This window comes from Haliotis asinina, chromosome 7 (assembly GCF_037392515.1).
Source record: "Haliotis asinina isolate JCU_RB_2024 chromosome 7, JCU_Hal_asi_v2, whole genome shotgun sequence".
In the NCBI taxonomy this organism is placed as follows: Eukaryota; Metazoa; Mollusca; class Gastropoda; order Lepetellida; family Haliotidae; genus Haliotis; species Haliotis asinina.
In genome coordinates this window covers 3,172,780-3,196,790 of record NC_090286.1, presented here as the reverse complement: position 1 = coordinate 3,196,790, position 24,011 = coordinate 3,172,780, and the positions used below count along the sequence as shown (strand labels likewise).

At 40.7% G+C, this 24,011-nt stretch overlaps 2 protein-coding genes across 5 annotated transcripts in view; both read left to right on the top strand.

Moving 5' to 3' along the window:
* Positions 1 to 10,212, top strand: part of LOC137291605 (uncharacterized) — a 41,210-nt gene extending 30,998 nt beyond the window's left edge. For all 4 annotated transcript variants that reach the window (XM_067822991.1, XM_067822989.1, XM_067822990.1 and 1 more), the window contains 4 exons: positions 2,359 to 2,503; positions 3,822 to 3,912; positions 5,061 to 5,148; positions 6,408 to 10,212. In XM_067822991.1, coding sequence (XP_067679092.1) covers positions 2,359 to 2,503; positions 3,822 to 3,912; positions 5,061 to 5,148; positions 6,408 to 7,106 — 1,023 coding nt within the window. In that variant the 3' untranslated portion in view covers positions 7,107 to 10,212. The remainder of the gene's footprint in view (positions 1 to 2,358; positions 2,504 to 3,821; positions 3,913 to 5,060; positions 5,149 to 6,407) is intronic.
* LOC137291607 (scavenger receptor class F member 2-like) overlaps positions 1 to 24,011 on the top strand; it is a 251,613-nt gene that overhangs the window by 177,610 nt on the left and 49,992 nt on the right. The window lies entirely within an intron of this gene.

Here is a 24,011-nt window from a genome sequence, read left to right as displayed (position 1 = left end):
TAAGAATTTGATTTTTGGGTAGGGAAAATTCTTATTTTTTCTTTTTCTTACTCTTGAGAAACAGCCAAACCGGCAGATCCTAAACCAAGAAATAAAATTGGACTGGCCAAAAACTTCAATGCAAATGTTTTTTAGCCTCAGATACCTCTGTTCTGAATTCCCCTAAAAACATACAAGACATTATCTATGGAACAAACCAGTAGACTGCAATTTGCTGTTTAGAGTTGCTTCCCTTTGGCAACTGAGGAACAAATGATTTCCCTTTCGTCACCGCGTGCCCCTTTCCATCACATCCAAGAAAACTTGTCCCGCACACAATGCTTGTTATGTGCAAATATACAACAAACCAATCAGGACACACATAACAGATGTTTTAATAACAATAATCTTGATTATTTAAGACGTTCATGGCATTATGTTATTGTTTGAAATATCATGAGAAATATGTTTCATTATATTTAAAGTACTAAGAACATAGCTAACAGAATTGTGCTGTCCATAGTGAAGTTTTATCAAAATTATGCGACTGACACTGAGACATTCAAATACATGCACATGTGTTTGTTGACATAATGTCTCTCACCAGTCCAACAGAGTGTATTCCTGATGATCTTGTGGACTTGTTGTGGTGACTGTAAATGTGCAGTGATATTGTATTTGTATGTAACTATTTAACTATTTTTAACATAGGGCATATATTTCACACATATTTGAATATTTTAGTCTGAATTTTTTTTTTTTCTTTGGTCATTCATATATATTTTTGCAAATTCATTTAAAATTCCACTTGGCGTATGACAGCAAGGTTTGACTGCTCAGTTTGAGGCATTTTGACTTTCTGCTTTGGGGTTTAATATAGGGGATGTTTTATAAATCATGTTTGCATATCCAGTAAAACAATTCCCATTTCTTATTATTAAATATAATGGGAAATATGAGGTGAATAATTTAGTCATAATATATCTTTAACAAATATGTTTTTCTTCATCTTTTAGTTGTATCAAGGAGGTTTAATTCTTTAAAATAAATAAAATAAATACTTCTGTGATATTAAGTACCATAGGAACAGAGTTATTGTTCCTGTTTAAAGTAGTTCTCATGTTACCACGCCAATATGAAATATGTCTAGAGGTGCACAAGTCGCTATTCGTCTTGTCCCAGAATAACATGAGTGGGTCATGAATGATGACTTCCTGGTTTACTCAATAACTGCTGCTTGTGGGACTGTTCATGTGGTTCATCACTTCAAACTCGCCTCCTTCCTGTGATGCCTGCACTCCAGCATACAGCTGGAATACTGGTTAAAGCATCATTGAACCCAAATCACTCACTCAACCTCTCACTCATTCACTTGGCAACTGAATCTCACACTCAGCCATCAACCAACCAAACATTCTCACTTACTCACCGAACCACGTATTCTTTCACTCAACTATCGACCAAACAACCAAACATCCTTACTCACTCAACCATCAACCAGCCAACTATCCTCACTCACTCAATATAGTCTTTCACTCAACCATTCACCAAACAACTTACTCACTCAACCAAGTATTCTCTCACTCAACCATCAAGCAGCCAAACATACTCACTTACTCAACCACATAATCTCTAACTCAACCATCAACCGACCAACCATCCTCACTTACTCACTCAACCACTTGTTCTCTCACTCAGCCATCAACCAACCAAACATCGTCACTTATAGAACCATGTATTCTCTCACTCACTCTCATCAATCAACCAACCATCCTCACTCATTCACTCAACCACATAATCTCTCACTAAACTATCAAACAACCAACTGTCCTCAATCACTCACTCAACCATCAACCAATCGTCCTCACTCAACATAATCTCTCACTCTATCATTAACCAACCAACTATCCTCACTTACTCACTGAACCACATATTCTCTTTTTCAAGCATCAACCAACCAACCAACCAACCAACCAACCATCCTCACTTACTCAACCACTTAATCTCTCACTCCACCTTCAACCATCCTCACTCATTAACTCACTCAACCACACACTCAACCACTCACTCAACTATCAACGAACCAACCATCCTCACTCACTCAACCATCAACCAACCACATTATCTCTCACTCAACCGTCAACCAACAAAAAATCGTCACTCACTAGCTAACTGCACCCTCACCCAACTAGGCAGTTACAATGTTGAAACCAAAAGATTTGCATTTAACATTATCAAAGAGGAGACAACATTTTCCTCTAAATCTTCAATAACCTTAAGCTCAAAGGAAGGAACTCAAACATTACAGCCATGCTCCACAAACATTCAGGACAATTTTGACCAAAACAGATCAGAGATTAATGAAACTTGTTTTCCCAGGATGAAATCCAGCATGACGATGTGGGCAGCAGGATGCAGCTGAGCACAGAGGATCTGGACTGTGACTCAGAATGTCTGTATGCTGTGTCCGGCCTCCAGCACAGCAGAGCTGGGATGGTGTGGATGTCGGGGCTGAGAATAGTCTGTAAGCAAGAAAAATCAATCTTTAGCCATGACTAAGTGCTGAGACAAGTAAATGTTTATCTAAGAAAACCTTTTTCTCCCATATCAGTCAGATCTTTAGATCATTGAAAGAGGATGGTATTGCTGTGAATAGCATGTACATCTTGTGTGTACTCACACATGCAAACTGTAGCGCAAATGTGGTTGCACAGCAAAGAGAATATGACAAGTCTTCTTATATGCAAGGGAAGCTGGTAAAGGTTGGCAACGTACTTCCCTCACTTCAGATTGAAAAATATTTTGATGTCAAAATTAAACATTGCCACCATCAAAGGTACACTCCCATTTCCTCACTTGGTTGGGCTCTCAGATTTCCTACCCCATGTTTAAAATTTACTTGCGTGAAATATGTATTATTCAACATTTTAAGCGCCACTCGTGGTATTCAGATCATTCTCCGACTCCATTGCCCCTGCCAGCTTCCAGCTGAATGGAGTGACGGAACAAGAATAAGCAGAAATTTGACAAGGAATACCATATTGCCTAATGTTATCATGAACATGTTGGAGTTGATTTGTCTTATCTGTCATTGCTATTGTTTGAATTTTCGTAACATATATCTACATAAAAACACTTCTGGCATAATGGGCGAATGAAGCAGGGGAGGTAACTGTTAGTATTCCATATGGAATAATAAACTCTTGTTCCTTCACTCTGTTGAACCAGAAGCTGGAAGGGGGATGATGCTGCTATATTGCTAAAAGTGGCGTAAAAAAATACTCACTCGCTCTTTTTTGTTAAGGATTTAATTATTTATCATTCATTCCGAAAAATTTACAGAATAACTGTGGAAAATGAATGACATCTCACCCCTGTGTTTTGTGACATACAAAATATCAAAAGCATAGATAATCCTGCATGTTGTGGAGCTTAAAATTTCCTTATTTTGTATCGATATATTACATTTGATGGAAGACGGGTGAGATTGTATACATACTTACCTTTAGTTTTTGGTGGTTGAAGGAATTTTCAGACATTTCCTAGATCATAACTCCATATCAGTATATATTGAGGGAAAACAGTTAGGGATCACATGAAAGGACAAGTGTTCATTTATTTTTTCCCAAGATTTCTTCACAAGCTCTGTATCACCACATACTTTCATGTGTTCCATAAGTATATTTTTGGGGAGCAAATAATGTGTTGTCTGTGCATGCTGTCCAGAAAATGTGATCACAAAACAGCATGGTAAAAGAATGGTCTCAGTGTAAAATATTTTATCACAGCTATATTAATTAAGACTGACTATGAAATATAATGATGTTTGTAACCTTTTTCAGTTATGGAAACAAACAGAACTCAAGTCAACACTAAAATACTCATCGCCGCCGTCTTCTTTGTGGTTATTTTATCAGCAGTTATTGTTGCATTGTAAGTCATCATCCGGATTTGAGCTGCATGTCTAAAAACATGTGAATTCTGTCTAGATTCAGCACGATTTAATGCAGATTTTCAGCATGACTTTAACACAACCTTAGCTTCACTTCAGAATCACTTTTGCACTTGCTTTGATTCAGCATGACTTTAACACATGCTTAGACTCAGCATCACTTTAACACATGCTTAGACTCAACATCATTTTAACACATGCTTAGACTCAGCATCACTTTAACACAAGCTTAGCTTCACTTCAGCATCACTTTATCACATTAAGCATCACTGTAAGACACACGTAGATTGAACATCACTTTAACACAGGCCTAGTTTCAGCATGACTTTAGCACATGCTTCAGTTCAGCATCACTTTGATAAATGCTTAGGCTCAGCATCACTTTAACACAGGCTTAGCTTCAGCATCACTTTAGCACATGCTTCGATTCAGCATCACTTTAACACATGCTTTAAGACTCGGCATCACTTAAACACATGCTTAAACTCAGCATCACTTTAACACATGCTTAGACTCAGCATCACTTTAACACATGTTTAGATTCAGCATCACTTTAGCACAGGCTCATCTTCATCATGACTTTAACACATGCTTAGCTTTACTTCATCATCACTTTAATGCATGCGTAGATTGAGCATCACTTTAACACGTTTTGATTCAGCATCACTTTAGCACAGGCTTCCATTCATCATCACTTTAGCACTTCAGTATCACTTTAATACATGCCTTTAATGTCACTTTAACAATGGTTACATTTAGCAGGCCTTTAGCAGACACATAGATTCAACCTTCATTTAACACACTTACATGCATGAGTTCAACACAATGAGGTTAACACCCAGGTTATACAGATGTATACACAGGTGTCACTATGCAAATCTCTGTTTAGTAATACTGTAACTGGTGTGAGTCCCAGTACAAATCTCTATTTAGTAATACTGTAACTGGTGTGAGTCCCGGTACAAATCTCTGTTTACTAATACTGTAACTGGTGTGAGTCCAGGTACAAATCTCTGTTTAGTAATACTGTAACTGGTGTGAGTCCCAGTACAAATCTGTATTTGGTAATACTGTAACTGTACACAGTGTGTGACATGTTATTGAAGTAGCAGGCGTGGTGATGTTGCAGATGCTGCTACTGGATAAAGAAGAAAGGAATGTGTAGTAACTACACCATTCATCTCCCAGATTACAAGCATCTTCTCCAGGAAAGCAAGGTGAATTTCCACCTACTTTACACCTACAAGTGTGTAAGGTTGCTCCTGCCACACTCATTCCTTTCACAGATTTCTTATCAGTGACGTTTTAGAACAAAGTGTTTTTGTAAATTTGCTGATATCTTGAAGCTGTTGGCATCCTTTTATATGGTTTGAAAGAAAGAAGTGTTTGTTTCTTGTCAAAAACAGCAGTCTGTAACAATACATCACCAGCTGTATAAAGGTAAGTTTTATAATGATAGGTTTTGTATTTTTCTTTATCCTTACATGCACATGCAAGCATACATGCATAGCTCCATACCTACCTACCTACCTACCTACCTACCTACCTACCTACCTACCTACCTACCCACCCACCCACCTACCCACCTACCTACATTTACATGTAATGCAGAGGGATATAGTCAACACCTCATTTAGACTAAAGTTTATAGATATAATGATCTGGACCTATCGTTGTGCCTTATGCTACTTACAGATTTTTTGGAATTTTATTTATTTTTGTTTTTCAATGAAACTTTTTGGTCTTAGTCTAATTTTGGGGTGGGCTTCGTTTCTAGAGCAGAACTCAAAACCCATATAGTGTTTTTCTGGAAAACTTGATATATCAGTCAGAACCTATAGTGATGCCTTTTGCTATTTACAGGCGTTTGTGATTTATTATTTTCTTGGTTTCCATGGAAACTGTTCAGATTTAGTCTCAAAAAGGAGAGGTGTGTTTCATTTCCAGAGAACAACTCAAAAACTTCATAATATCTGTCAGCAAAACTTGGTAGATTTGTGAGGCAGACCACAAAGTGGTGCCTTGTGTTATTTCCCAAGTTTTGGCATTTCTATTTTTCCTGGTTTCCATGGAAACAGTTCGGACTTAGACTGCAAATGGAGCGATAGGCTTCGTTTGCAGAGCATAACTCGAAACCATTTGATATCTTTCAACAGATCTTGGCAGATATATGAGATAGATCTTGAAATGGTGCCTTGAGAGGTTTACAGATATATAGAAATTATATTTTTCATGATTTCCATGGAAAAGATTCAAACTTAGTCTAAAAAAGCATCAAGTAACTGGCAGATGATTTGTCCTTTCAAATATATGGGGTCTAGGGAGATATGTAATCTTCTGATGACTCTTGTTTCAAATTTGAAAACTCAAGCTCACACATTCTTAATGGTATCAAATCTTAGAATGTTTACATCAAATGCATATTTCTGTACTTGTAAGTTCTTGACGTTTCATTGATTGTTTCATATTCTTCCAGTCTGACACAAAAGAGGATGTAGCAGCTTTAAAGTCCCAGGTGTCTAGAGATAGCGGCAACATCAGCATGGGCACCAATGCCAGTCTTGGAACAGTGAGGCAGTCTGAAGTAATTGGCCAGTCTGATCCATCAGTCAAGACTGATGCAAACCCACCAGCAATACCTGGAATATCTTCAGAAGTTCATGGAGACTCATCTGAAGAGAGGACAGAGTCATCACATGCCCCAGGAACAACATCTGCATCAGGGGCAATAGAACCATCTTCAGAAGGACTACAACCTTCTTCAGGAGGTCCTCAGCCAATTCCAGACAACTCAATTGAGACCTCAGAGGAAAGCATGTGGGACAACTCGGGCCAAAGTGGTGTTTCCGAGTATAGACAGTTTGCTGCAATGGAAGACAGATCTGGTCAGGACTGCTGGGAAGAGGAACTTGATGACCTAAATGGAAAGAATTTGGATGAACAGACCACTGATGATTTCCATCCATCATCTGGATCTGTAATTTCTGTAACTAGTTCCTACTCACAGTCTGGACCTTCAGCTTCATCTTACTCCGAAGTGTTGATTCACGAAGACAGTCAGGGTCAGGAGTCCAGTAGCCAGGAGTCCAGTAACCTGGATTCCAATCAACCTCTGATACATTTTAAGCAGCCAAAGGGCAGAAACTTTACAAAGAAAGCTTCGCAGTATTCTTAATGAAGTTAGTCTGAAAAGATCTGTTCCTTTCAAAGAAAAGAAGGAATACTATTTTACTCCATTGCAAATGCAATTGTGACAAATATTTCTTTTCTTAAGAAGTACACATAGTACAATACATATATTTGTGTCCTCCAGCAAGCAAATAGCCATGACTGTGACATCCACACTACTGCCAGCAGAGATTATGGATTGAATGTATACAGTGACAGCGTCTGTATGGAGCCAGTGTCTGTATGGAGCGTGTGTGTGTATGGAGACTGTGTCTGTATGGAAACTGTCTGTGTATGGAGACTGGGTCTGTATGGAGACTGGGTCTGTGTAGAGAATGTGTCTGTATAGAGACTGTCTATATGGAGACCGTTTAAGGACACTGTGTCTGTGTAAATCTATGGCATCAAGGACACAGGACACATTATTACAAGTCGAGCATATAGCTCAGCTGTATCATTTTGTAGTCACTCATCAAATTTACCACCTGCAGTTGTCAGGCTGTGTAGATAGCAAGCTATACACAAACTGTCCTAGAGCAATATACATCAAGTCAGCGCCTAGACCTGGCAGTTGCAAGAGTTGACTAACAGAACTGGGTGGTCAGACTCACTGACTTGGTTGACATATGTCATCATTCCCAATCCCACGGAATGATGCTTGTGATGTTGTTTACTGGCTTGTCAGGTCCAGACTAATTATTTACAGACCACCACCATATAGCTGGAATTTTGCTGCGGCATAAAACTAAACTCACTCACTAGAGATTACAGCATTAGACTCAAGTATGTAGTTGTCCATAGTTCACATGAAGACGACATCTGATGGTAAGACTTGGACTGCAAGCCTAGGATGTATATTTGTATGTTGTTTAATACAGGGATGAGAAATTTCCGCGGATCCGCGGAAATCCGCGTTTTTTTACATCCCCAGGGTAATTTTTCTGAAACGTCTAAATATATATACAGTGTTAATATTGATTTTAGAAGCCATATTTAGTGTGTAAAATGCCAAAATCCCAGGAGCTTCTGGACCCCCGACTAGTTTTCAGCTGTAAATGAAAATTTCCATTCTCATCCCTGTTAATATGGTTCTCAGTAATATTTGTATTATTTGATCTCGACTGTTTAATATCACCTGTGAAGCTCCACATTAGAATGCATCTTCTGTATGCTATGTTGACTATCATTATTGGTGTCAGATTCACTGACATTGTCGGCACATTTCATCATATCACAGTTGAGATTCATGCTCATGCTACTGATCACTGGTTTTTCTGGTGGAGACTCAATCAATTACAGACCTCTGCCATACAGCTTGAATGTTATGCAACAAACAAAAACAAATCTGAACAAGACAAACCAATGATTGAGCAATGTTCCTTCCTGGTTGTTACGATGACACTCAACCAACACTTGTAGCTAGTTGGGTACAAGTATCAGTAACTTGAGACAAAGGTGTCCACCAACAGGGTTACTACAGTTATCCTGACTCAGCCGTAGGATCTTGGGGTAATATCAGCCACTGCTTTCATCTTCCTCCAAACACTGGAAGGTTGAGGTTTCGGGATCGAGGCCACCTGTGACCGGGTGTAAAAAGTCAACTTTGTGTGCAGACTCTTTCAGTGTTGTCACAACCCCTACAGTACACAACCCTGTGCACTTAAAAGAACCCACGTTGGTATATGACCAGATGGTGAACACGTGCATACACCTAGTTGCGGGTACAGCAACATGCTGTAAACATGGACAAAGTTCTGTGACTATGCGTCCCATTCCACCCAGCTGTGAACAGGTACCTCGTTAGGATGAGAGAGCCACAATAAACTCGGTGCGCCTAGTGGCAGCAAGAGTTGTATACTCCCTAGGGAGTTGAGATTGAAATACGATTTGCTGTTGATATTGACATCCAGGGATCGAGGGAAAAATACAAGCGCCTTGAGCATGCACTAGTGTGTGGATATGTGCGCTATATAAATATCCTATCTATATCTATCTATATCTATCGTCATCATGGAGGTTATTTTCTTAGCCCACTCCAGAGAAGTGAGCATGACAGAGTGGACACCCTCCAGACAACCAGTTCCTCCAGCAGTCCTTCACCATTATCAGGACCATGCAGTCTTCAGGTCCCTGCATCCATGGCAGGGATGACTACTTCCGAATATATTCCAACAGTTTCCAGTAGTTTCCCAATAGTCAGTTTGTCCTTTTCTACTGAGAAAGGAGAAGGTTGTGCTGACAGGGGTTATGTCAACATCTGTATTACAACATGGCATGTACAGACATGGGGACTTGGAGAGGGGGCTGGGTGAGGAGGGGAGGGGGGAAGACATTGTGGTTATGTATGGTCAGGGTACAAGAACAGGCAATAGTGATAGATGCATAGAAATAGTTATTTAACTGTACTGAAAGAACAAGTCCAAAGGAATTGTGTATTTCTTAAATGTTTCTGTATGTTCATATGCGTTTCTGTATGTTTTATAAGTTTCTACTTGTTCATATACTTGCTGCTGGCTTTTACAAGGGTATGCTAGACATGAAACTTTCACTTTACATGTGCTAAGGACAAATACCAAGACTGACTTTGTGTGCTGACGATTTGGTGACTGACTCTCAGAGTGTGGGATCGAATCCCAAATGGACTCAGCCCAGAACTACTAGAATTGGTCCTTTACTGAGAAAGTGTATTCCTAAATATACCGTGTTACATTTGACCACTTTCAAAAGTTTAGATTTATTAGTCCCTCCCACCAATCAACTTATTCTAGCCACATGAAGTGGATGTAGAAGGGTGATCAGTTTCATTTCCCATTGCTGAAGTTAAGAGTGTGAAGAAGTAATCTCAGCATGTCAGGTAGACGCAGGGTAATTGTATTCAGTTGTATATATGCTCATTTATCATCCACAACTGCAAATGTACTCATCCCATGATTGTGCTTCATATGAGAACGTTAGTGTTTGAAGCCACGTAGAATGGAGATGTCATATCATTACACGCAATATGTGGCTACATACATAGTACTTGATTTTCTAATGTTCAGCATTGTATCTTACCTGCTGTCATTCTTAAGTATATAACATTCATACCCTTAATAAAAGTAACAACAGCTGCTCTTGCATCTCATACCTGTTGATTAATTGAAGGAGTAATAGTAATTATATACCTGTCTGGCTGTCAGGATGACATCTATATCAGTACACTTGCTGGCTGTCAGAATGACATCTGTGTCAATACACTTGCCAGAGTGCTAGGGTGACACCAGGTATGTAAATATACCTGTCTGTCTGTCACAATGACATCGATATCTGTGTCAATACACCTGTCTAGCTGCCAGAATTACATCTTTGTCAATATACCTGTCTTGCTGCCAGGATCACCTCTATGTCAATACACCTGTCTGGCTGTCACAATGACATCTATGTCAATACACCTGTCTGGCTGTCACGATGACATGTATGTCAATATACCTGTCATGCTGCCAGGATCACCTTTATGTCAAAACACCTGTCTTCCTGCCAGGATGACATCTTTGTCAATATACTAGTACCTGTCTTGCTGCCAGGGTGACATCAGGTATGTAAATATACCTGTCTGTCTGTCACGATGACATCTGTGTCAATACACCTGTCTGGCTGTCACAATGACATCTATGTCAATACATCTGTCTGGCTGCCCAGATCACCTCTATGTCAATACACCTGTCTGGCTGTCACAATAACATCTATGTCAATACACCTGTCTGGCTGTCACGATGACATGTATGTCAATATACCTGTCATGCTGCCAGGATCACCTTTATGTCAAAACACCTGTCTTCCTGCCAGGATGACATCTTTGTCAATATACTAGTACCTGTCTTGCTGCCAGGGTGACATCAGGTATGTAAATATACCTGTCTGTCTGTCACGATGACATCTGTGTCAACACACCTGTCTGGCTGTCACAATGACATCTATGTCAATACATATTAATCTGGCTGCCCAGATGACCTCTATGTCAGTACACCTGTCTGGCTGTCACAATGACATCTATGTCAATACATCTGTCTGGCTGCCCAGATGACCTCTATGTCAATACACCTGTGTGGCTGTCACAATGACATCTATGTCAATACACGCGTCTGGCTGCCCAGATGACCTCTATGTCAATACACCTGCCTGGCTGTCACAATGACATCTATGTCAATACACGCGTCTGGCTGCCCAGATCACCTCTATGTCAATACACCTGTGTGGCTGTCACAATGACATCTATGTCAATACACCTGTTTGGCTGACACGATGACATCTATGTCAATGACCTGTCTAGCTGCAAGGGTGACATCTATGTCAATACACCTGTCTGGTTGACACGATGACATTTATGTCAATACAGATGACTCGTAGGACCATCTAACAAGGAGCTGGTGTCACAACCATTATTGCAGACCACTGTGTCCTGTCCAGTCACTGGCTTGTCCGATGCAGACTCGTTCATTTACAGAATCTCTCCATGTAAGTGGAATATTGCGGACTAAGGTATAGAAACATACGATCAGAAGAAAATATGCATGTATTACAGGAAAGAAAGTAAGAGGTAGATATAGTCACTCTGATCTTACATTACAAGGGAGATTCTCACAAACACACTAATGTCAGCCCAACGAGGTGCCTGTGGGAGGTGCACTTGAACTTAGAACACGATCTATTGGGTGTTTAGGAACTTTCGTGTCAGGATTTGTCCAGACAATCCTCCAACTAGAGTATCGACTGATACGCCAATCCTGTCATGGCTAATTAGACCAGGCATGAATATATAATGTGATTGCTAAATATAAATATTAACAACAGATGTTAGAACAATGATTGAGAGTTGATATCTTAATCCTTTGTGAGGGCTGAAACACCAAAAGACTTCATCTTGTGTAAACATGGCGAACACAGTTGAGCAACACAAATGTGTAACTTGTCATTCATGTTTAAGACACTTTCAGGAAGGTCTGTTAATCTCTAGGGACGGGTGTTTTATGTCATTTCTTTGTGCCTTTCATGCAGTATATGGTTTAATAGAGGTCATTCATCGTTTGTGTGTGAGCTAGCGACGTGGCGTTCGCGAAATGCAGAGAGATTTCAGGTCTTTACTGGAACCTGGCAGAAGTGTAGTGACCAGAGTGCTCAATCTTTTACAGTCCGTGGATAGCAACAAAACAAAAATGTAAACATCCTCCTTAATGAGGTCGTCCAAGGTGGGAGCATATGACTGATATTAGCCTCTACCACAACTAGGTCATATGAGGAAACTTTCTCCTAGGTCAGACACTTAGCGATGGCGTACCTCATCTGAATGTTCAACGGTGCCGACCCTTCAGATCGTCATATTACTAACACACGCCAGTGGTATGAACGTTGTCGAACCTAATAATTGCTGTTGGTTACGTGTTATGTTGTAAGATGTGTCTCGATTCACCTCACACACACGTACTTGTGTGCGACAGAACATGGGATCGGTTGATACTGACGTGCTGTAATATCCGTGTGACAGCGAAATTCACTACAATTTGTGTAGGAAGGGCCTAGGGGCTTAATGCGGCAGGCGTCGATGTCCTGTTATCAAGACACGAATGTCGACGAAGTTTTTCCGGACGATAACTCCTTGTCTCACGAAATGTTCACGCCAAAACAGCATCCACTGACTGCCGAGGCCAACAATGAGCACACACCTTTCACCTAATTCGCACGTCTTGAGAATGATATGTGTGTGTCAAAGTCACAGCCCGCCAACTACGTTGGATGAACTCGGCTAGGCGCTGCAAGAGGCGAGGATCATAATCGCCATCCGGAGACTAATAGGCAGTATGGATCTCCGAAGGGATGAAAGAAAGAAAGAATCATGAATGAATGTTTGTCAAATCAATGCGGTATTACGAACTACTAATAGAAAAAACTTCAGCTTTAGTTTTCTAACTTACCCCAAAGATCATCGATATAGATGGCAGTCATGACAAGGAGCGTTACATGTAAATGTATAAATTATGCCCACACTGTTTGTTATTGTTCCAGTAGATATAATTGATTTCTCTTCTGGTTTTGGAAATGCGAAGATATTTCAGTACTCCTAGTTTTGTTAAGGCGTATAGTTTGTATGCTGGTTGCACATTTTCGGCGTCTACACACAAGGTTATCTCGACAGCGTAGACCTTTTCAGACTTGAGTGGGATGTTTTGTGTTTTGTATACATCTTTTTGACGAGATGCTCAATCTTTTCATGGTTACAATAAGCCCTTAACCCATCATTCGGTTCTCTTTCAGGAGAACGCCTAATGTCAGCATACAGATTACTTTTGTAGATGTTATGAACTTCCTTGTGTAGTATATCAGTCTGGTTACTGGTTGTCAGAGTTGTGTGTCTCGTCGAACAAATTACGCCTGCCCATGATTGAGTAGGGGCCGAGCTCCACAGTCGACACATATTTCTTTTTACAAATATGTTAAGTATGGCTATTTTAACCGACACCTTTTGTAACAAGGAAATTCATGCTTAAGGGGTTTTGGTATGAAAATACAGCCTTAGAAAACTTCATGTTTATTCTTCATGTGATCTACAGGTGGAATTATGCTTCTTTAGGCCACTTGAAAATATCATATTGTGAATTTTCAGAACTGGTTCTGTTACACCAAAACCTGAAAAGTCAATGTTTCATTTCATTTCAAAATTTGGACTAGTGATATTGGTATAAATACAATACACCTATCTGGCTGCCAGGTGAAAAAAAAACAAAATGTAATTCTAAGATGTACAAGTGGGATAGATTACATAATGGTTTCTGTATGGTCTGTTGATTATTCAGATTATGCAGTTTTTGTAGACAAGACAGGCCCATTGTCATCCGTTTGCACATCAGTTAGCAAGAATGAAGCTGTTTGTTGGAACGGACGCACCTAACTGATGAACTGTTGACGAGATTGACACTTTCGAGCTATTCTTAGGGAGTAACAATTACTTCGGTTTCTTCTGAACTAAGACATCCAATCTGGACCGGACAATCCATTGATCTAAGCAATTGGGAATTGCGTCCAACAAGCCTGCGACCCTAACGAAGAGGTCTCTTTAGTCACTTCTCGTTACAATCATATGTTGTTTACGACCAGTTCTAAACCGGGTCTTCGCGGATCTAGTGGGTCTTCACGGATCTAGTGGGTCTTCGCGGATCTAGTAAGAATAATGTTCACGGATCTAGTGGTGTTTACAACACAAACGAAATCCTGTCGTTCAGAATCAGTTAACTCTGACGATGTTTAGATTATACTCCCAGCCCACCCATTCAGTTGCATAAAAATGACAATGGAAAATGATTGGTAGCTGAAACGAGCTGATTTGTCGATCCTGACTTCCGGCACTCAGTAACGGGAGCAGGAAGAAAGGCGACATTTCTCGCCGTTACAACAATCGCCATCATCCCTGAGGGTGACCATTTAATACTGAAAGGATAAAAAGGTATGTTAAAAATCATTGACAAGAATGTTAATTTGTATCGACTTTCAGTTTGTTAATTTCATTTCCATGAAAGAGACAACCGGTAACAGTTGATAATTTATATACCGTCAGTGATGTTGGGTATAGATGCTATGAAGACCTGAATACAAGTTGTGTTTCTATGACAACATCAAGTATGCATGTGGTTTACGTGTAAGTTGCCAGATTATTCTTCCTTTATCCCCGTTGTAAGTGTGGTGTACAATGCAAGTTATTTGTTTATGTTATTCAAATGTTGCAATGTAAGACTATATTTGGCCAGAGATTTTGATTTTAAAGATTCACTTTTAAACCTTTGACATTGTCACAGACGCTTCTTTATCTCTAGTGGTCTTGATTTGGGGGATGCCTCCACTGGTTCCTTATATTTAGCCCGGCTTCACAAATTTCTCATTAATAGATACTAGAATATGAAGGGTTTTAATTTAATGGCGTAGTTTCAATTAAATATCCGGTTCACTCACTCACTCACTCACTCACTCGGCAAGCCACAAAGACATATCATGGTTTACTCCACCTTATCGAGTAGTCCTTGTGTGAAACCTTCACCGCAACTAGCCTCCCGCTCCTACCTCACCAACTCACTCAACCTAAATAATCACTCAACCACTCACTCTACTACTCAACCACTTATTCACTCACTCCACAACCAACCTCACTCACTCAATCAATAATGCCTGATGCTGGAAAGTAACAAACTGTACCGTTGTTTGTTGTTGTGTATTGTTTTTTAGTACCATAATACATGCACACGCTCCTTTATTTGTCACCTACATCCATATGTAAGTTTTTATCAGACATCCGTCTCTGTTTCCTTTAGATATCTTGCTTTAAACATCCTCATGGTACACATGTGAAAGCGGATACAGCGTAGCGCGGTGAAGTAGCTGAGAACAGTTTTAGTCTCCTACACACGCCACTGGGATTATATATGCAATAATCAGTTTGGTCACATAGAACAAGCAAGTGGATACATGGGAGATAATTAGGCGAACCATGAAATCATCAGTACATTTCACACAATCAGTTTCATATAAAAGACAGAATCCGTTTGGTATACTAGTTTAATATACAGGACACAATCAGTTTGATAAACAATCCGCAGTCAGTTTCATATACAGAAGATACTCTGTTTGATGTACAGGACATTATCAGTTTGATATACAGGACACAATCAGTTTACTGTACTGGGCACAATCAGTTTGATATAAAAGACACAATCAGTTTGATATACAGGACACGATCAGTTTTGATATACAGGACACAATCAGTTTACTGTATTGGGCACAATCAGTTTGATATAAAAGACACAATCAGTTTGATATACAGGACACGATCAGTTTATAGAATACAGGACACAATCAGCTTTTGATATACTTGTCACAATCAGTTTGATAGACAGGACACAGGGCACAAACTGTTAGTATACATCTGTGTGATATCATCTGTGTGATATACAGGACACGATCAGTTCGACATAAAGGACACAATATCAGTTTGATATACAGGCCACAATCAGTATCAGTTTTGATATACAGGACACAATGTGACATATAGAACACAGTCTGACACACAGAACACGATGAGTTCGACATGAAGGACACAATCAATTTTGACATACAGGACTCAATCAGTTTTGATATACAGGACACAATATCAGTTTGATATACAGGACACGATCTGTTTCATATACAGAACACAATCTGACACATAGGACACAATCAGTGTATTATACAGAACACAATGTGACACACAGGACACAATCAGCTTGATACACAGAACACACAAAAGTCTGTTTGATATACAGAAGTCAATCTGACACATAGGACACAGTCTGTTTGATATACAGAACACAGTCTGACGTATATGAAAGAGTCTGTTTGACATACAGAAAAAAAAGTCTGACATGCAGAACCCAGTCGGATATACAGAGCCCAGTCGGACATACAGAACAAAGTCGGACATACAGAACACAGTCGGACATACAGTACACAGTCGGACATACAGAACACAGTCGGACATACAGTACACAGTCGGACATACAGAACACAGTCGGGCATACAGTACACAGTCGGACATACAGTCGGACATACAGTACACAGTCGGGCATACAGTACACAGTCGGACATACAGTACACAGTCGGACATACAGTCGGACATACAGTACACAGTCGGACATACAGAACACAGTCGGACATACAGTCGGACATACAGTACACAGTCGGACATACAGTACACAGTCGGACATACAGTCGGAAATACAGTACACAGTCGGACATACAGTACACAGTCGGACATGGGATACAGTGTAGCCATCATCTATACTGTCTATCTATAATGTCGTTTCTGACCTGTTTGCAGGCTACGGGTTAGTTTACAACCACCATCATGGCGAGACGTTCAGGATTTCAGAAGATACTACTGGTTGTGGTGATGTCGCTCAAATGCAGTAGTCCGTTCCTGTCTGTCAATGGATGTAAGGGATCAACGAATGTATTGCACTTGTATGAACCATTCGTAACGTCATTCAAATGACGTCATTCAAATGATGGAAATTCCGCAAACTCAGCAGTTTACTTAAGTGGAGACATCATCGTTTCATGTTCAGTTCATATCGGGTTGGGTCTGACGAGATAATGAGTCGTTTCTGCCATGTTGTGAATCGAGCCTATAACAGTATATCACCTGTTTAGTTAACGAGGATTTCTTTGTGTCAGTCACCATGTGAGATGCTTCTAGTTATCACAAGCATACATTGAAATATATAGATCCAGTATGTTAAGGCGGTTAAAGTAAGTATTCTCAATAAAAATCGAGGATTTTAGAATAGTATTATACGAATCTTCCAGGTATCCTTCCAGGGCGTTAGTCAGTGTCATTATTTATCGTAAGGAATATTTAAATTTTATATTCATTGTTGCATAGGGTCTGTTTTCTTGATATAAATTATGCTTCAAAAGTTCTTAAGTCTGTTTCTTGAAATAGTTTGGCAATACTCACGCGATGGAGCCGCCATCTCTGGAAATGTTATGGCAGTTTTGTTACATCTACTTACGTTTTTTTGTCCTCAGACGTGCGTCCTGGTGATCCCTATGGATTCATAAATGAGACCTTGACCTTGACCTGCAACGTGACTAAGGGCAGTTTACAAGGCAACTTATCTAAACGACTCTTCTTCAAACTGACGCCTCGGAATCGCTCTGAGGTCAAGGTTCTTCCCATGCAATATGTTACCCAAATTAGTGACCGAGCCATACAGCTGGACTACCCTCTGACGTCACAATTTGACCAGGGCCAGTACACGTGCAAACTAAACACAACAGACGCCTTTATAGGCGAACAGCGAGTCTTTGTTGAATGTAAGTACAAGGAACCCTCCTCTGTTTATCACGAAGGATGAAAGTCGATATGGGACTGTTGATAATTTATGGCTAGGGGGTGATGATGATTTTTATAGAGACACGTGTACAATGTGAATGACCCCCACCCCTTTCCCATATTTTAAGCATATCTTGTATGCTTTGTACAAAAATACTGACCCCCAGTGTTTACGTCCCTCTTAGTATTAATCCCATGTTCAGAAGAAAACCATACTGATGTGACTCTTCACATTGCGTTTCACAGACTAAACTATATATCCCAAAAGCATCCATTGTGACACTAGAATCGATTTATAATAAGTTCCATTGGTCATAGGATGTTCATAATGATTCACTTATGGGATAGTCTCATATGTGCCAGGTTTATCTCTTACATCATCAGACATAGTATGTAATAATGACATCCCGCATAATGGTGACATTCCATATCATGGCGACATCCTACAACGCGATGACATATTATCTAATAATGACGTCATACATGATAGTGACATCCTACATGATAATGACACCCTACACCGTGGTGACATCCTACATCATGATGATATCCAACATCATGGTGACATCCTATGTAATATTGACCTTCTACATCATAGTGACCTCCTACATTGTGGCCACATCCTACATCATGGTGACATCGTAAATGATGGTGACATCGTGTGTAATGGTGATACTCTGGTGATATCATGATCCTACATAAAGGTGACCTCTTACATAATGGTGACATTTTACATCATGGTGACAAATTTCAGTTTTGCGTTTCTTTTTTAGTAGTATACATCATAGCGGCATCCTACATCATGGTGACATCCTATGTAATGTTGACCTCCTACATCATGGTGACATACTGTGCAATGGTGACATCCTAGATTATGGTTACCCTCTACATGGCGGTGATGTAATGCGTAATGGTGACCTACATCATGGTGACCTCCTACGTAAAGGTGACCTCCTACATCATGGTGACCTCCTACATTATGGTGACATCATACATCATGATTACCTCCTACATTACGGTGGCCTCCTACATCGCGATGACCTCATACATCACGGTGGCCTCCAACATCACGGTGACCTCCTACGTCATTTTGGCCTCCTACATCATGGTGCCATCTTACATCATGTGATGTCATATGTAACACCTGATTAAATGGGGTGGCTCTTGTGATGATCCAGGCACTGGGGAGATATCCACCTTGATCTCTATTTATCTCTGTGGTTAATCTCCTGATGTTGATGGCTTCTAGTAGGTTTCGTTTGCGCCGACCGTGAACTTCGGTAGCCAGGATGCTAGTCTGCTGCCAGTCAATGGAATGGGTGCGGTTGTTTTTGATGTGCTCATCACAAAGGCCACCCCTGATGTCATTTAATCTGCTCTATTGTGTTTACGTCTCGCCATCATCATTGTTTATATAACGTCTATTTGATCTACCGCTGATTGTATGCACGTGTACACCTCTGGCTTCCTGTAAATCTAATTATCTGTATATCACTCTGTGTAGACATCTGTTAACTGGCCTCACTTTATCCCTGTTATCATTGTTTTTTATAACTACATTTGATCTGTCCACTGTGGTTTGTTTGTATATACATGTATACATCTTCTTCCTGTAAATACTGGTATGTATACATATATATGTCTTGTACTCCTGTCTCTATCACCTGAAGAAGGGGCGAGAAGTAACCCAGAAACGTCGTGTTATACATTAAATAGAAGTTGTCATCCATACACTCGTCTTATTACTACTGCATCATGGTGACATTCTGTGTTATGGTGACATTCTGTGTTATGGTGACATTCTGTGTTATGGTGATATTCTCCATCGTGGTGACATTCTGTGTTATGGTGACATTCTGTGATATGGTGATATTCTGTGTTATGGTGACATTCTGTGTTATGGTGACATTCTGTGTTATGGTGACATTCTGTGTTATGGTGATATTCTACATCATGGTGACATTCTGTGTTATGGTGATATTCTGTGTTATGGTGATATTCTCCATCGTGGTGACATTCTGTGTTATGGTGACATTCTGTGTTATGGTGATATTCTCCATCATGGTGACATTCTGTGTTATGGTGACATTCTGTGTTATGGTGACATTCTGTGTTATGGTGATATTCTACATCATGGTGACATTCTGTGTTATGGTGATATTCTGTGTTATGGTGACATTCTACATCATGCTGACATTCTGTGTTATGGTGACATTCTACATCATGGTGACATTCTGTGTTCTGGTGACATTCTACATCATGGTGACATTCTACATCATGGTGACATTCTGTGTTATGGTGACATTCTACATCATGGTGACATTCTGTGTTATGGTGACATTCTACATCATAGTGGTGACCTCCTACATCATGGTGACATTCTACATCATGGTGACATTCTGTGTTATGGTGACATTCTACATCATGGTGACATTCTACATCATGGTGACATTCTGTGTTATGGTGACATTCTACATCATGGTGACATTCTGTGTTATGGTGACATTCTACATCATGCTGACATTCTGTGTTATGGTGACATTCTACATCATGGTGACATTCTGTGTTATGGTGACATTCTACATCATAGTGGTGACCTCCTACATCATGGTGACATTCTACATCATGGTGACATTCTACATCATGGTGACATTCTGTGTTATGGTGATATTCTGTGTTCTGATGACATTCTACATCATGCTGACATTCTGTGTTATGGTGACATTCTACATCATGGTGACATTCTGTGTTCTGGTGACATTCTACATCATGGTGACATTCTGTGTTATGGTGACATTCTACATCATGTTGACATTCTGTGTTATGGTGACATTCTACATCATAGTGGTGACCTCCTACATCATGGTGACATTCTACATCATGGTGATATACTAAACTACTCAAAAGAGAAACACTTAGGTAGTATTTTTTCCATGTTACTTTTCGAATTCGAATCATTGGTGTCTATGTAATCAGTATATCTATGGTGAACACTGTCTGCAAATATTCCGAGTTTGAATCCATTGCCATTAAGGACAACTCGCCAAAACGCAAAAAAGAAAATCTGTTTTCCTCAATAAATGCAACAAATTGTGAACGGGGAGAATCTCACGCGCTTCCTTTTGCAAGCACATTCCATGCATCAGTTCCAAAACAAATTTTGAATGCTCTTGAATTTGATGTTAAAGTCATGCCTAGACTTACTCAGGCTCAGCGCAACGATTGGTCATTTGGAGGCTGGGGACTCTCAGTCTCTGATTGCAAGGCAACTGAATGTGTCACAGAGTACCATAGCAAGACTTTGGAATCGCTACCAGCAGCAAGGATCAACACGTGATCACCCCAGGTCAGGTCAACCCCGTGTGACCACGCCCGCTCAGGACAGGTTTAAACGGCTTCGACATTTACGGAACAGGTTCACTACAGCATCGGTAGTGCCAGGACAATTTCTGATCAGACTGTGAGGAACCGCTTACGTGACGCTGGTCCCAGAAGACCTTTGCGGGGACCTGTCCTTACACGTCAACATCTGCAAGAACGCAGACAGTGGTGTCGCCAGCATCTCCCATGGCCACTGGAAAGGTGGAGAACTGTTGAGAACTGTTGAACGTGATGATTCACGTTACATTCTGCGACGTCCCGACGGAAGAACACGTGTATATCGATGTCGTAACGAACGCTGCGCTATATATTGTGAACAGGAAGTTGAGAGTGTCTTGGTTTGGGCTGCCATCTCATACAGTGGCAGGGCAGATCTAATTCATGTCCAGGGCAATTTGACAGCTCGACGTTACCGTGATGAAATCATCAGGACTCATGTCCTTCCTTTCATAACCCGCCAGAATGTCATTTTTCAGCATGATAACGCTCGGCCGCACACAGCAAGAATAACCAGAGATTCCCTTGCCCAGATCAACGTTCAGATTCTTGATTGGCTCTCACGATCACCGGATCTTAGCCCAAGTGAACATTTGTGGGACGAATTGGATCGTCGTGTGCGACAGCATGACCGTCAATCACAGACGTTACCTTCCCTGTTTGTGGCCTTGAGGGAAGAGTGCCAACTTATTCCCAGGGACTTCATCCGGAATCTGGTCCAGTGTATGGGACGCCGATGCCAAGCAACCATTGATGCTAATGGTGGTCACACAATATACTGACTGCTCTGCGACCTGGACCTTGGAACACTAGTCATTTGTGACGTAGTTTCTTGCAGCATTGGGTCGTTAATGTTCATTCAGGTTTTCTTCATGACAGAACGGGCCTGTATTAATGAACCTTAAGTGTATATACTGATAACAAATTTCAGCTTTGCGTTTCTTTTTTAGTAGTATACATCATAGCGGCATCCTACATCATGGTGACATCCTATGTAATGGTGACCTGCTACATCATGGTGACATCCTATGTAATGTTGACCTCCTATGTAATGGTGACCTCCTACATCATGGTGACCTCCTCAATCAAAGTTGCCTATCTTTACATAGCCTGGACACTGCGTCATTATACACATCTTATACATTCACCTTTTCTTCAGATCGACCCAGAAAGGTGGACAAGATCGACTGCCGTGCATTTGACTGGAGGAACATGATCTGCACGTGGGACCTGGGAGTGGACTATATAAATCCGGACATGGTGACGTCGGAGCTGATTTGGTCAATCACGTAATGAGTTTGACATTCACTTTGACAATCGTGGGAATCGTATAGAATAGTGCATCGACAACCCAATGGCAGATCCAAATGAGATGTTCAGGGGACACACACACACACACACACACACGCACACAAACAAGCACGCACGCACGCACACACCCTTGAAGGTTCCTGGATACGCCTATAATTGTACATTACATGGTGATTGTTGCTCTTTTCATTATTCTTCAGTTGGGTACATTTCTCTGACGCCCATCAACCTTCCGGGCATCCATCACTCGTGCATGCTCATTTTGTGTCCTGGCCTTCAGCTCGGGGGTTACCTGGAATCGCTAGGCTTAATTTGTGCCCTGCCTCCCCTTACTGATTCGAGGACAGAACAGACATCAGCCACACGTCTCCCTGCATGGCCCCATGAACCCCCACCCCTCGAACCCTCATCCCTCGAACCCCGCATCTCATTCACTTTAGTGTGGGTTTCAGTCATTTTCAAAAGGATGATTCGGACCTCCTTAACAACGACCCCTCCCCCCCCCCCCCCACACACACACTCCCATCCCGTGCAATCTGCCACTCGCTCCTAACCGTTGGAGTCAGTGCATTACATGGTTGCATTTGTGTAGAGACAATGCAGCACTTAATTATCTTTCACTTTAACTGGAAGTGATCGATATCAGTCGGAATCAAGTCAGTAGCTGCTAACCACAAAGATTCTACTTGGCATACATGTTTCGCTGTTTGCAGGGGTCGCCCCGCCAACATATGCCCTCATCCAAGGGAGACAACCTGCATCTGGAAAGAAACAGAGAAGTACACAAATGATTTTTTCCATCCGTATCAACATTACAGGATGAGGGTTAATGTGTCTGTCCACAGGAAGAGGGACAAGGAACCACCCTTGGATATTGCGGCGTCGGAGGAGTTTGTCATAAACCCTCGAAATCTGGGTACGGTTGTTTATATGCATGAGTTCTTGGCTTTCGACACAACTCGCCTCTCTCTGTAACCTAAAGGAAGACTCGTCCCCCACTCGATGCTTGTTATGTGCGAAAATACGACAAACCAATCAAAATGCGCATAATGGATGCGGTGCTTTGATGAAAATAATCCCGACTACTTAAATCGTTTATGGCATTGTCTAAGGAGAAAAACACATGTGTTGAAGACATATTCTGACTTAATTATTACCACATGTTCACCTTACATTTCAAATCATATTTGTTAAAAGAGTTTAATAATTACAAACGAGATTTTTTTAATATGCAGATATTGTTTTAAAAGAAAGAGCTAAATTAAATCCCAAAGCAGAAACTCCAAAATGACTGCAAAATATTTCTCAAACTAAACATTCGTGTTGCCTTGC